The sequence below is a fragment of the Asparagus officinalis genome, chromosome 4 (genome assembly GCF_001876935.1).
Source record: "Asparagus officinalis chromosome 4, Aspof.V1, whole genome shotgun sequence".
Lineage (NCBI taxonomy): Eukaryota > Viridiplantae > Streptophyta > Magnoliopsida > Asparagales > Asparagaceae > Asparagus > Asparagus officinalis.
In genome coordinates this window covers 128,560,133-128,575,395 of record NC_033797.1, presented here as the reverse complement: position 1 = coordinate 128,575,395, position 15,263 = coordinate 128,560,133, and the positions used below count along the sequence as shown (strand labels likewise).

Below are 15,263 nucleotides of genomic sequence, written 5' to 3'. Positions count from 1 at the left end.
CCCCCCTCCCCCCCAACACACACAAAAAACAGCTATCACATTAAGTGGGTCCTAGGATATAAAATCCATGTTCCTTGCACCCTGTTAATGGAGAGGTTGCGGAGAACCTCCCATAACTCTTAACTATTATCTAAGAATGCAAAGTTACCTTGACATTCTAGAATATTAGACCCCCAAAATAATTTAGTTTTAGCACTTAAAATAGAACCTTAAATTGATGTTTGTAACGAGAGAAACCTCAAACATCTGCCACAACGCTTCCAAGCTTCTTCATAAAGGGTTCATTTTCTGAGCATGATGGCTGTCTTCAGATACTCATAAAGGTTTTAACTATAACTCTTCAGAAAATTCTGGCTTGTGGCTTAAGTATCTGAGAAGGAGACTATGTAGTCTTGTGTTATGTTTACAACAAGTTTAATTCACTTAAAAAAGTAGTCTCACCCAACAAGGACGCTTTAAAGGGTTAAGGGGAAAGCTCAGATTTCAATTTCATCCTGGCAAAAGCAGTCTTAGAGACCATATTTAGAGATCTCCCTCCAATAAGGACAACTTTGCAACTGTTAGGATCACATTTGATGCATGTGTGAAAAAAGAAGAGAGCAAAGTGCGCTTCTAGTCTTCTTTCTGACTTTGGGGTGGTTAGAATGCAGTGTAGGACATTGACATGAGGCTTTCATCACCAAGGTACTGTTAATACACATCAGATGGTTGAACTTTAGGAACTATTACATCAACATTTTAAGATCTTCTGGTTGCCTTACTCTCCACATAAATGTCTTTTTGCGCAAGTCCTAGCAATATGTTCTTTTCCATGACAATGAAAACACAGCAAAACCATCTTAACTAATGTCTGCATGCTCAATCTTATTACTGTTGAACACAGAGACCACGAAGCAGAATATTGCTACCTGTTTGGTAGGTGAATCCTTGATTGCTAGCTTTTCTCCACGGAGTTTCCAAATTGAAGTTTATCGTCAAATAACGAAGTGCTTAATATATCATTCAACAATTATTGCTTTTTGAATGACTTCCTGTAATGTGTCAATATCATGGAGTGAATCTACCTTGATATTTGGTTTCAACACAATAATGAACCTACTGATGATAGTCTAAGCGTCACCACTAATGTCACACCTAGTGAGTGCTTCAAATTTGTTTATGTATTCGACAACACTTCCAGATCTTTATTTCAGATTCATCAACTCTTTGAAGAGTTTCCTCTGATGATAGTAGACATGGACATATATTTCTCAAGTTAGTTTTCCTTCATTTTAAGCCAATTACAAAATTGTGCCCCACCTGAATATTCTAAATTCTGCCCAAGTTCTTGCCAATACTGCTTTATTGAACCTGATAGCTTCCTCGTGGCATAGCACACATCATTTAGCATCATCTCTTAGAACTAAAAAAAAGCTTCCACGTTGATTCAACTAAGAAAAGGCACTGGGTTCTACCTTTCCATCAAAGGTGGGAGCGCCAGTCTCAACTCTCTCGGGCGTAATTCTAATATATAGAGGAAAGATCTTGATGATTCCCGATTGTCACCTAGAAGGTGATATCACTTGGATGCCAAAGTTTCCTATTGAGTTGTTGGTAATTTTCAAACCCTCTTCTGTGTATCTGTTAAGATTATCTATGAGTTTCTTCTAATGAGCTCTAAAAGAGGAAGCTCTTCCTGAACCATCATGACTGTTTGTTGATAGCCTACCTCGAACTCAGAAACTTTGGGTCATTAGGATCAGAAACCTTAGAACCATCCCAGATCGTTCTTCTAAACCTGAAATGATTGTCTGCCAACTAACTTATTGAACCAATTTGGGGGCCACATCAGTCACTTGCCAACATCTGTCACCTCGGTCATTCATTTAAAAAAATTATATTTACTACTTTACTAACTCTGATAGCTTTTTCCAACATAAGGACCACATCAGTCACTTGCCAACGTCTGTCACCTTGGTCATTCATTTAAAAAAATTATATTTACTACTTTACTAACTCCGATAGCTTTTTCCAACATAAGGATCTTTTGTTCGAACTCATAACAGGTGTCTTGAGTGTCTCTTTCAGCCGTGTTCAGGCAATGAGAGGATTCCAAATCATTTAGGAAGAGTCTTCAGGGTTCAAGCAAAAGAGAAGATGGTAATACGGTAGATTTGAATATTAATATTAGAATAAAGTTTACTTAAAATTAACATCAACATTCAACATAAGCACATAAATCTCAAATCATGTTAAGGAAAGCAACTTATGTAAGGTGCTTTGAGACAATCTCTCTCATCTCCCTTTTTTTAATGTATGGTTAGGGTAATGCAGACTGAATTTTAAAAGAATCAGTGAAGATGTAATGACATCCTTAGAAATAAAGGTAAAGTCTAAGGCTTCAATGTAAATAGATTTTAGAAGTTCACTTGAGCATTGAAGACTTTCAATCAAGTCTGCAATCTGATAATTAATCTTCATGCCAATCATGTAATTGTTGCCTTGCAACTGCTAATGATGATGGACTCATGTTATTTCTCGAAGAGGATAAAGGTTTTGATCTCAAAACGAATAACCTTGACAGGATCTGCTTGGATACTGATCGATTTAGACTAAATTGAAGATGAAATGGCCTGAGATCAGATCTGAAATTGATCGAGACCAAATCTAGAATGTTGACACCTTTGGAGTGAAGAAGAGATGTTGCTCTCGCTCGTTTTTTCCCCCAGTTATTATAGTAGCTACCAACTTGCTCCCGTTGCTACTTGTTCTCTGGGTTGAGAGCGCGAAAGATTTGGAGAAAATAAAAGGGACAAGTTGGATCAGTCTTTGAAAGAGTTCGATTTCGGAAGGGATAGGGTTTGAGAAGGTAGTCAATGTGGATTGAGGTCTGTAGATGGCTCTCATGTCAGGTAACAGGAAGCAGAAAGGGATGCGACACTTAAGAATCTCAATTAAAATAACTTCTTTAGGAAACATTTCAAATAGCACTCACTCATCAAGGCAAAAATAAAAAAATCAGAGTAAATCAATTCTTTAACACTATTCTCCAACTAACCAGATAAAAATTTCAACTAGAATCTCATCTAAACCTAATCTTATGTAAAGACATAGAGACGAGATTTAAATGTACTAATTTGCTAGCTAAATCTCAAACTAACTTGATCACTAAAATAAAGAAAGCATGACTTTGACTCGAATCAAATCAAACTCAAATTTGATGTCAATATCTCAAAATAGATACGGACAGAAGAGCTCAATCCTCTGATCTCACTGTTTACTATAATTATAATAAAGCAGAGAAAACACAATGAAGGAACATAGTCAAATGCACTGTCATGCAGTACTTAAAAGGTTACGGGAATATGTATTTCAGATTTGAACATCAACCAGGACATTCTAATCATTTTGGACAAATATGTCCGATCAAATCATTTCATGCTACCGCTACTTCTCAAATTTATTTACAGTACATCTCGAATATATTTAAAATTTTGTGAAGTGGCATAAAATTTCTTTTCTCTTATATTTGATTGATACGCGGCCTATCCCTTATCAGCAAGCAATATGAATCTCATTTGTTTACCCTGAGGGTTGGTTGCCTTAAGTTTTTTTCTTTTTTTTGGTCAATGAACTATACGACATTGCCCTTAGCAATCAATATGAATCTACTTATGAATTTAAAGCATGAGGTGTGATTTTGGTGTATTTTTTTATGAATGTTTTAGATGCCATTATTGTATGTTTTAGGTATATGGATTGTGGATCATATGAACCTTTGTCGTTTTCCTTTTAGCCATATAGATTAGTTCCTATCAAATTATATAAAGTAAACATGTAATGAGCCATTTAGTTTCAAACTATGAAAAAAATTAGGTGAAACCAGTGTTTTCAATGCGTGAGGCGCAATGCGGGGCGCAATGTCAGTTTACGCGCACATGCGCAAGGCGCAATGCGATGCGCGCGCCCGAGTGAAGCGAGGCGCACTCAATAAAAAATTAAAATTTCACACAGAAAATGTAACCTCAGACTCAAGATAAATAAAATATACACTACTAGATCACAAAATAAAGTTTTAATCATCGAAGCAAATCAAGTTATCCATCAAAACAAAAACACAAAGCAGCTTGAACACTTAAGGAGTTCAATAACATCAAATCAAAACAAAGCAAGCAATCTAATTAAACAAAGCAAATAAGTAGCAAAATAATAGCCTAACAAGCAATCTAATTAAACAAAGCAAATAAGTAGCAAAATAATAGCCTAATGATTCTAATCATCCTCATTAACATCATCATCATCCAATAATAGCCTAATGATTCTAATCATCCTCATTAACATCATCATCATCCCCTTCTAAGGGTATATCCTCCTCTTCAGTTTCCTCCTCCTCGACGAAGAACCAATACCACTCGAAAATCCTCGAAACCTATTAGTCGATCTTAGATACATAGAATCATCTTCTTCAGCTCCCATTGCATCTCCTATGACACCATATGTAAGGTTGTCCTCGCCCTCCACCAAGTCATTCTCTGCATTTTCACCTTCACCGAATTACCCTAACAACCATTCATTGCTTTCATCTATATCAGCCAACTTAATCGGATCAATAGAATCTCTGCAGTCATATCTCTCCTTCAAAGCTTGGTTGTACTTGCAGTAAACTAGATCTTGCAGCCTCTTATGATCCAATTTATTCCTCTTCTTGGTGTGTATCTGTAATTTATACAAATCAATCAAATCAATATCCATATTTCTAAGGGAATTAAATCTATTTTGTTCAATAAAATAAAACTAATCATACTTGCTCAAAAGTACTCTAATTTCTTTCACAGCCGGAGGAGCTACAAGTAAGGTTGAGGACTCTAACAGCAAGCTTCTGCAACTCTGGTGCTGATGCACCATAAGACTCCCACCAATCAGCTGTCAATTTAAATAGACTGTGATTTGTAGTGTATTTCTTATAAAAAATCTAGTCAATTGAGAGTTTATATTATGCATATTTACCTGGAGACTTCTTCTTTCTATTTCTCTTAGCTATCTCCATACCAAAAAGACCCCCAGCATGCCTGTATATATCCAACTGCCTATCAACCTTGTCTTGGTCTTGTGTGGGCACCATCTTCTCAATGACTTGATAAAGACCTCTCATAACTTCGTCATCCCCTTGGATGTTTGGATGGTCATAAAAAAATGCAGGATTAAGGTAATATCCTGCAGCATGCAAAGGCCGATGAAGCTGATCCTGCCACCTCTTATCAATGATATCAAATACTTCAGAATATTTTGAAAGATCATCACCAAAGGTTTTAGCAATAGTCTCCTTAGCTCTATCCATCGCCTCATAAATGTATCCCATAGCAGGCTTTTTGTCACCATCAACAAGTTTCAGAACACCAACAAGAGGAGCCGTCAGCTTGAGAATACGAACAATGTTGTTCCAGAAAGATGGCATATGAACTATCCTTTCAGCTGATTTTCCCTTTGAATCTCTTGCCCACTTACTTTGCCTCCATGTCTCCAAATTAAACATCTTTCTGAGGTTATTTTTCTGTCGATGGATGCTTGACAAAGTCATAAATGATGTGGCAAATCGTGTCACTGCCGGTCTAAGAAGCTCTCTGCCGTTAGTTTGACCTCTCATCAGCTTTAAAACCCACGCATGTGAGTAGATGAATCCAGTCAACTTCATAGCTCGACTCAAGGTTAGCTTCACAGATGGTAGTTTACCAATATCCTTGAGCATGAGATTAATACAATGAGCAGCACAAGGAGTCCAATATAAATGAGGATACTCTTTTTCCAATTCCGCTCCTATAAATAAAAAAATAAAAAAAGATCAATATCAAAGCATCCTAACATAGCATTAGCAAAGGATTCATAACCAAAATAAAATTTACCTGCATATTTGAGACTAGAATGGTTATTCGTGACGATCTGAACAACATTCTGAGGTCCTATGAGTTTAATCTGCTCACTAAGTATCTCAAACATTCTGTCACCCGTCTTGATCTCATCAGACGCATCAATAGATGAAAGAAACACCGTACCACGAGGAGAGTTCACAAGAAAATTGATCAATGTTCTCCCCTTTCTGTCACTCCAACCGTCTAACATAAAAGAACAACCTTTGGTAGCCCACACCTCTTTAGTGTATGAGGTTGTATCAGATCATCAGTGTATTTTTTCTCCTTTCTAAGCAAAGGCTCTCTCAAATGGTGTAATGTAGGAGGAGGCAAGTTAGGCCCAAAAGCCCCCACGGACTTTAACATGATTTTGAAAGATCTAAGACGAGCGGCATTAAAGGGAATGCCGGCTTGATACCACCACCGAGCTATGTCTTGATGCACTTTAGCCACTGCATCTTTGTTGAGGCTTTCTTCAATACACGATTGTCTCAACTTGCGCCTTCTTTCATCCTTGGCGACCTCAAGAGCGGGATCGAATGTAAGAAATGCATCCATCGGCCCCTTCCTCTTTAGGCCTGTGGAAGATCCCGCACTGTGCATGCCCAAACTCCCTCTTCCTCTTGCCGTTACCGAAGATGGCCTAGGAACCGCCGGGCCTTTTCCTCTATCTCTACGTTCTTGTACTTGTTCATCTTCATCCTCCTCATCATCAATTTCCACCATGTTCTCATCTCCAAGTTCGGGGAGATATTCATCTATAGCTTGTTGTCTTTTAGCCATCTTTTGTCTTTCTTCATAATCTTTTAGCTCTTCAACCACATCGGGAGGGACTTTTTGACAAAGACTCACATTTTTGCGTTTTCTATCCGTCCCGATTAGATGCTCTTTTTGTCGGGATATGCCGCCATTTGTGATCTTGTTACAAAATATGCACTTATGTTTATTGGCATTCCCTTCATCAACTAATGAAGTATATTTTTATGTAGGATCTTGTCTTCTTCCACCACTCGCCGATGAAGACATATCTACACCAAAACACATATATACATTAAATTCATATTGCAATATTACATCACTATTCACTTTTTTTTTTGACATAACGCATCACTAGTATTTTGAGATATACAAGATAAATGAAAAATTATTCAAACTTTCATACTAATATATTATATTGCATGACACTAACAACTATATTGCTAAATAATGAAAAATTATTCAAACTTTCATACTAATATATTATATTGCATGACACTAACAACTATATTGCTAAATTTTGTTTTCCTTCTTTACAGGTTATAAATGGCGAATCAAGTTTTAACTTTCAAGTCAACTAATAGCAGTGTAGCACTACACCTAGCTCAAATAGCAAGAATCAATACTCGCAATCTCGCACGAGAAATCAAATAGTATCACATTTTCAATAATTATGATTGATATCATGATATGTATTAATAGGAAGCGAGCAATTAGTCCGTAAATCTCTTTGTAAGTTAGTTAGCATTTCTACAGTCAAACAATCACATGAACAGAACTATCTATCAATTCATGACAAAATTATCTATCAGTTATCTATCAAATGATGTCTAGTTCCTCTGTTCCTCATAATGCATATGACAAAATTATCTATCTATTCACATGAACAGAAGATCAAACATTAAGTAATCATAGCTTATTATTAATCAAAATAGTCCACAAATCACTTTAATAATTACCTAATATCAATTAAAAATCAGTTTACTTGCTTACTATCTCAATCATTAACAGTCAACTGAGAAGAAAAAAAAAGAAAAAAAAAGACAGAACAGGTGAAAAACACAGCAAAAAAGAGAATAAAAATTGAAAAAAGTGAAAAACAGAGAAAAGGAAACAAAAACAGAGAAAGTGAACAGCAACAGCGGCAAAAAAATGGAAAAAAAGACCGACGTTTCTCGTCGTGAGATGAAAGTTGAAAATAAATGAAAGAAAAGAAAAGAAAAGATGAAAGAAGAGAAAGGGAACAGATGAAAAACAAAAAAAAAAGTGAAAAAAGAGAAAGGGAAGCAAAAATAAATGAAAACTCACCTTTGTTCGCCGAGCTCGTGGGTTCTCTTCGTCACCGAAATCGGTTTTTCCTGTTCGTCACGGGATCTCGTCGTCACCGAGCTCGTCGTCCCCAGTTCGTCGCCGGTTCTCGTCGTCACCGAGCTCCTCGTTCCCTGTTCGTCGCCACCGAACACGAAGAGAGACAACGAAGTGAAGAACCCTAGCTTAGATCTGTTTTGCCTTTTTTGGGTTTAAGTTTGAGTCGGGTTTCTACCCGTTTCTACCCGATATCCGCATTACATGAGGCCATTCGCCTTCAATTTCTGAGGCGATCGCCTTCCCAGAGGCGGTGAGGCGCTCGAAGGCGCACTCGGGCGCGCGCTTGGGGCAAGTGCAGCGCCCCGCACCCCATGCGGGGCGCTATTCCACCGCGCCACACCGCCTTGCGCCCGAGGCGCGCGCCCGACACCGCCTTTGAAATCACTGGGTGAAACCATATTACTTCTTCTCTAATTAGTTCATATCAAATATTTGAAACTTTTGCATAGGTAAATAAAATAAATGATATGCAACTACATTTAAATAAAAGTTAGCATGTCAATATGTGATAGTGAAACACCAGAGCTCAAACACTGCATAAGAACATGTAGACCAATAGAGGACAATAGACAAGGCTAGCCCGTGCTTTGCATGGGCCAAAATGCTAGTTATAATAAAGCAGTGAAAGCACAATGAAGGAACATAGTCAAATGCACTATCATGCACTAATTATAAGGTTACAGAAAGTGCTAGGCAGTCTAGGCGTTGGACCTGGCAACTAGAGTCTAGGCAAGGCCTAGGTGCTTTCATATATATTTTATTTATTTTATTAATTACAATCAATATTATCAAAAGCGCTAGGCGCCACAAGGTTCCAAACTGGCGCCTAGAATAAGCCTAGGAGAATTTCCTTTTTTTTGTTTTAAGTGGTGATAGGAGGAGGTCTTGCTAAAGGTTTAAGGAGTTGGAGGAGCCTAGGAGGTGTTCGTAGTCAGTGCAAGCGGCCAAAGGAGATTGGAAAAGGTTAGAGGATATGGAGATAACAACATAGGAAATCACGACCAAGATATAAACGATGTAGCCCGCATAAGCGGTCTCCGCTCCTTTAGGCGTTCCTAAGACCTAGGGGGGTGGCCTAGGTACCGCCTAGGCCTAGGAGGGAGCCTAGGCGGGTTAAGCGGCAGCTTTTTAAAACATTGACTACTTAAGAAGGCTAAGAGCAAGCAAGATGCCAAGCATGCAAGAACGAAAACCAAAAAATGTGAAAATACCTGTCTTGTGCATTATGTGTACATAAACACGAAATAAAATGGTTAATATGGTACCAAACTATTGTCCTTTGATAGAAAAAGGTCAAAGATAAAGAACAAACAAATGATTAGCAATAAAGGTGTTGAGGTCACAGCGGAATAAGAGAATCATGCAAGAAAGCTATGTTTATAATAAAGTGGGCAAGGATGTGTGCTAATGAGAAGAACGACAATAGCCAGTTCTTTGACTAGATTTTCGGCATGTGAAATGTAGAAAGACCAACAACCAAAACAAGAAAGAATGCTCAACCTAAGTAATATTGTCCTGTCACAAGAATAAGAAAGTATTGACTCCTTTCTTCACTCCTATATATATATATATATAGCCCAAACAAAGTGGGCTGCTTAAATTGGTATCCTAAAGACATCTGGGCTGAGATACCAATTTAAGCGGAAAACAAAAACAGCAAAGAGAGAATACTTACAGCGTGCGACCGCCAATAGACAAGATAATATCTTTATTCGACTCCACAATATGGTACAAGAAGATTTATATTACAAGAGATCACTCAGAAGTAGGGGTGGTAAACGATCGAATCGAATCGAATACTAAGATGTTCGTATTCGTATTTGTTTAAAATTATCGAATTCGAATGTGGACTCTAAAATTCATATATCTAGTTTTTCGAATTCGAACTCGAATACTTGGTATTTGATAAATATTCATGAATATTCACGAATACTTATCGAATATCAAAGTATATTTATTCCGCTAAAGAATTTGATTTTCAAATAGTATTTAAATTCATAAATAAAATTTATTCCTTCATAATATATGATGTATATATATTTAAATCAAAATTTTAATTAGAAAACAGATTTAAGATTATTTAAGTCTTAAAATCAGGATATAAAGCTCAAGTAGAAATGATATGTAGGTTAAAAATATGACATCATATGTGCAATAATACAACTATACAAGTAATATGATGTGATCAAATTTTAAACGAATATTTAATAGACAAACGAATCGAATATACATCTGGTTAAATTCTATTCGTTAGTAAACTCGAATACTAAAAAATATTTGTTTAGTGGTAAATGAACTACCGAATCGAATATGACCGAATACTTTTTCGAACAATTATCGAACTATTTGTTAATTATTTGGTTCATTTCCACCCCTACTCAGAAGAGAATTCTTAATTTTATTATCTCACTACAATAGAACACACCTAATCCATCTGCCTTCGATCTTATTTATAGACGCAGCGACGAATCTTCGACGAGCTTCGGAAATGACGCGAATCCATCTGCCTTCGATCTTATTTATAGACGCAGCGACGAATCTTCGACGAGCTTCGGAAATGACGCGTGGAAAAGTTGAAAACGACGTCGCATAATTCACAGTGACCGCATATTGCACAGTAACTGCTTTAGTAAAAGGTGATGGCGACCCATAGCATAGTAAGATTCTCCTTTAAGGAAAGTAGCTTTATTAAAGCTGCTTTTTGAAAGATGATGCTAGACGGCTCCCCGAGGCTCAATCTAGTATTTGTTCTGCTTATAAAGCGGGGCTTTTACCTTTAAGGTCAGGGGGATTGTTAAATATCTCAGCCCAGATGTCTTCGGGATCTTGGACATCTTGAATAGGATCTTGATTAGGAGTATCTTCTTCCATAGAAGAAACATGACTATGAGTCTCTGAGTCATCAAAGAATTGCCTTTTAAAGTGCTCTAAGCATTTTTGCTTTATTTCGACTTCAGAACTTTGAGGGTATATTCTCCGCATTAATTTAGTCATTTTTGTCATAGGATTATCTTTTTTAGCTTCTTGAGTCATATTAGACTCTAAAATAGAGGTATTTCTCTGGATAATTTCTTCAATTTCTTTAACTTTGGTGTCGAGGCAAATACCATTCCACCATCTGCATTGATAAGTTTGTTTAAGAACAGGGATATGTGCTGGTGTCCAATCACAAATGAGAGACCAATTCCAAATCCAGGGGATTTCTGTCTCTACTACGAAGTGTGCTAAGCACATGTCATCTATAAGTTGGCTTTCATCAATTCGAGCCAGTTTTGGGTGTGTATCGACCCACGAAGAGTACAACTTCATTATTGGCTCTGGAATTATAGCAATTTCTATACCATGAATTTCCCACCATGTATAAAACCAACTGGGAACTCCCTTTTGAAGGGCTTCTGGACAGAGCTTTATAAGCCATGTGTGCTTTTGTTTAGGGTTCTGATATAAGAACACATCAAAAAAGGCTTGTTTATAATCCCAATAGTTAAACTTGTAAATTTCTTTTGTATTCTGTAGTTTAACTAAGGGTAATTCTTCGTTTGGGTTTATAGCCCAATTTCTTGGAAGTATAACTTCTCGTATCACACATTTGTGAATGCAGGTGGTACTGTGTGATTATCTGTAGTCCAGAAATAGACTATTTCCATGTCCTCTTGGCATATTAGCGTCTTAATCCAAGCTCTTGATTTCAAAGAGAAGGTAGGATAATATGTATCCTGTAAATATCTTTGCCTAATTTTATCAGGCTCTGTCATGAGAGGAACATCTTCTTGTTCTAAATATAGAATAATATTCGTGTAGGATTTATCAATCCATACTGTTTCTTCCTTTACTATATTAGCAAAGGGCTTAGGATTATTTTCTTGTTCAATCATATCTTGGAGGCCTTTATAAAGGGCCTTTGTATTTGCTGAATTATTCTTTTTGACGATGGTACGCCAAGAACTTGGTTGCTGAGATGGAGTATAACTCCTTTCAGAAGAAGTTTCTAAGCCTATAAGGCCAGAATTTTATCAGGCTCTGTCATGAGAGGAACATCTTCTTGTTCTAAATATAGAATAATATTCGTGTAGGATTTATCAATCCATATTGTTTCTTCCTTTACTATATTAGCAAAGGGCTCAGGATTATTTTCTTGTTCAATCATATCTTGGAGGCCTTTATAAAGGGCCTTTGTATTTGCTGAATTATTCTTTTTTATGATGGTACGCCTAAGAACTTGGTTGCTGAGATTGAGTATAACTCCTTTTAGAAGAAGTTTCTAAGCCTATAAGGCCAGAATTTTAACTTTGCGGGCGTCCTCCTCTCCCCCTCCCTGAAAAGTATGGATTACTCTGTCTCATTTGTACAATGCAAAAATTCACGAGTTAAAAAATCAGATAGATGATTAGAGTCACATTTTATATATTCAATTTTAAATTGATACATGCCTAATTCAGCTTGTCATCTAGCAAATATTTACTTAGAGACTAAATTTTTTACATCTTTTTCAATAATACTTTTAGCATAACTACAATCTATTCGTAGTAGAAATTCTTGATTAAGAATATCATCTCTAAATTTAGAGAAACATTTCAAAATAGATAACATTTCTTTTTTGATTGTTGAATAATTAAACTAGGCTTTATCCCATTTACCAGAGGTAAAACGAACTAATTGTTCTTTTTTAGTTTGGGGATTTACTTGTTTTAGTATTCCACCATAACCAATATTTGAAGCATCTGTTTCAACTATTTTGAACCAGTGAATATTTGCAAGATGAATACATGGTAAATTTTTAACTTTAAGTTTAATTCTTTTTACAGCAGCAGTATGTTGCTAAGTCCAAGGCTTAGCGTTTTTCTTAAGCCTATCATATAAAAAGACTGTGTCTTTTGCCAAATCTTTATAATAATCGGCAACATAGTTTAAAGCTCCCAAAAATCTTTGTAACTGTTTTATATCAGTTATTTCATCTGGAAACTTAAAAGCAAATTCTATACTTCTATCAATGGGTATAGTAGTCCCTTTTTCAATATTGTGACCCAAAAATCTAATCTAAGTTTGAAATAATTTTATTTTTGGGGCAGATATAGCTAACCCATTTTTCATAGCTAGAGTTCTAAAAGTCTCTAGATGTTTTATATGTTGATCGAAGCTATTAGAAAAGATCAATATATCATCTATATAAGATAGAATAAAATCCATATAAGGAATAAAAATTTCATTCATAATATTTTGAAATTCAGAAGGGGCGTTTTTAAGCCCAAATGGCATAACATTCCATTCATAGTGTCCAAATGGGACAACAAAAGCAGTTTTATACTTGTATTTTTCTTCTATTTGAATTTGCCAGTAGCCTGATTTTAAATCAAACTTAGAAAATATTTTAGCATTAGTAATGCGATTTAATAAATCTCTTTTATTAGGAATTGGATATCGTATCCATTTAAGGACGGAATTTAGAGGTTTATAATTGATAACTAATCGAGGAACTCCTCGTTCTCTTTCAGCTGCATTGTTAACATAAAATGCAGTACAACTCCAAGGAGAATAAGATTTTTCTTATTAATTTTTTCTCTATAAGAGTTTGTATTTCTTTTTTACATAGATCAAGATATTCTTGATTCATTTGACATGGACGAGATTTAGTTGGAATATTTTTCTCGTTGAATCCCTCTATATAGGGTAAAGAAACAATATGTTGTTTCCTATTCCAAAATGCATTTGAAATATCACTGCATACAGTGAATTTAAACTTATTTTCAATTTGACTTATTAAGTCTTTTTGTTTTTGGATTTGTTCTTCAACTTGAACAAATACTATTTCTTCTTTAAGAAAATTTATTTGATTTTCTTTAAGAATTATATTTTTTACCTCATTTAACATTTTAGTCTGAGGATCGGTAATAAATTCAAGTAAAATTTCTTTTTCCTCAAAAGTAGTTTGAATATCATTCGTGTCTATTTTATGAATAGGCATAATGGTATGGAGAAAAGGTGTCCCAAGAATTATATGTTGGGATAAATTTTTTACTAGAATACAGGGAGTTGGTATACAAGTCCCTTGCACACATATATGTGCTTTAGGTAATTTATATTTTACCTCTAATTGGTTTCCATTTGCACTACTTAAAGTTTGCGTAGTTTTTTCAAAAAACTTTGAAGGAATTATTCCTTCATTTATGCAGTTTAAATCTGCACCACTATCTACCAGAGCTATAAGATCTGATATATAAAATTGATCTTCAACTATTAAGTTGATTTTGATATACCACTTTTGAGAGGTAACTTGTTACAATATTTGCAATAGGGCATTATTTTTAATTTCATTTTCTTGATCACTTTGTTCACTTTGTTGAACATGTTCATGCCCTTCATCAAATCTAGCGAGAATATATTTATTCTCTTGTTTTAATTTTTTAACTTCTATTTTTAATTCTTGGATCTCTTTATTAAGAGATGACAGAGATATATCTTTTAAAGTATGGGCAATATTTTACCTTCTTTTTTGTACTTCAGAAAATTTGAAGACATTGTCTATTTGCGGATTTTTGTCTTTATTAGACAGCTTTTAATAATTCTTCTTTTAAATTAGAAGAAATATCTGCTGATAGAACTTGTGATAACAGTTCTTTATCTTTATTAGATTTAATCATATTGATTGAAAGTCCATTCATTTGGACAATTGCTTTCCAATAATTAGTCTCGTCTTGGCAATTATTAATTGCACATTTACAAGTTTTATTTTCTTCTTTAGAATTTGATTCTGAGGTTGACGAATATAATTCATCATCTGTATCACTATTGATCAAAATATTTGATAGAGTCTTTTTAAGACCTTCGTCTTCAATCGCTTCTATTTTCTTTTTGATATAACAGCGATTGGCATAGTGTCTGATACGGCCACACTTATAACAATGAATTTCTTTCTTTTCTTGTTTAATTTTCTTTTTAGTCTTATGAGGCTTTTCTTTTTCTCTTTCTTTAAAGAATTTTTTCTTCTGTTTAAAAAATTTAGAGAACAAAAACTAGTTGTAGAGGGATAGATGTCTTTTAGTTGTAGAGGTAAATAATGCCCAGATGTCTTCAGGATCTTGGGCTGTTAGTTGTAGAGTTTATAAGCGGGTTCTTCTTTATAAAAGAATACTTTCAGCCCAATAAAATATCTAGCACTTCTTTGTTTTTGATAGGTTCTTCATTAAACTCTACTATTTTTATCCTTATATAAAGGATGAGGAATATAGAACCAATAAATAGTTGTAGAGGGATAGA

The 15,263-nt window shown here is 35.3% G+C and overlaps 2 protein-coding genes across 3 annotated transcripts in view; both read right to left on the bottom strand.

Moving 5' to 3' along the window:
- The window catches only part of LOC109838390 (GDT1-like protein 5), a 36,242-nt gene that overhangs the window by 1,382 nt on the left and 19,597 nt on the right, over positions 1–15,263 (bottom strand). The gene's annotated exons all lie outside the window — the stretch shown is intronic.
- On the bottom strand, positions 4,300–5,946 carry LOC109838388. The gene is made up of 3 exons (XM_020406837.1): positions 4,987–5,946; positions 4,784–4,902; positions 4,300–4,695 (listed from the first exon to the last, which is right to left on the bottom strand). The coding sequence occupies exons 1-2, from the start codon at positions 5,723–5,725 to the stop codon at positions 4,799–4,801; spliced, it is 843 nt and encodes a 280-aa protein (XP_020262426.1). The 5' UTR covers positions 5,726–5,946; the 3' UTR covers positions 4,300–4,695; positions 4,784–4,798.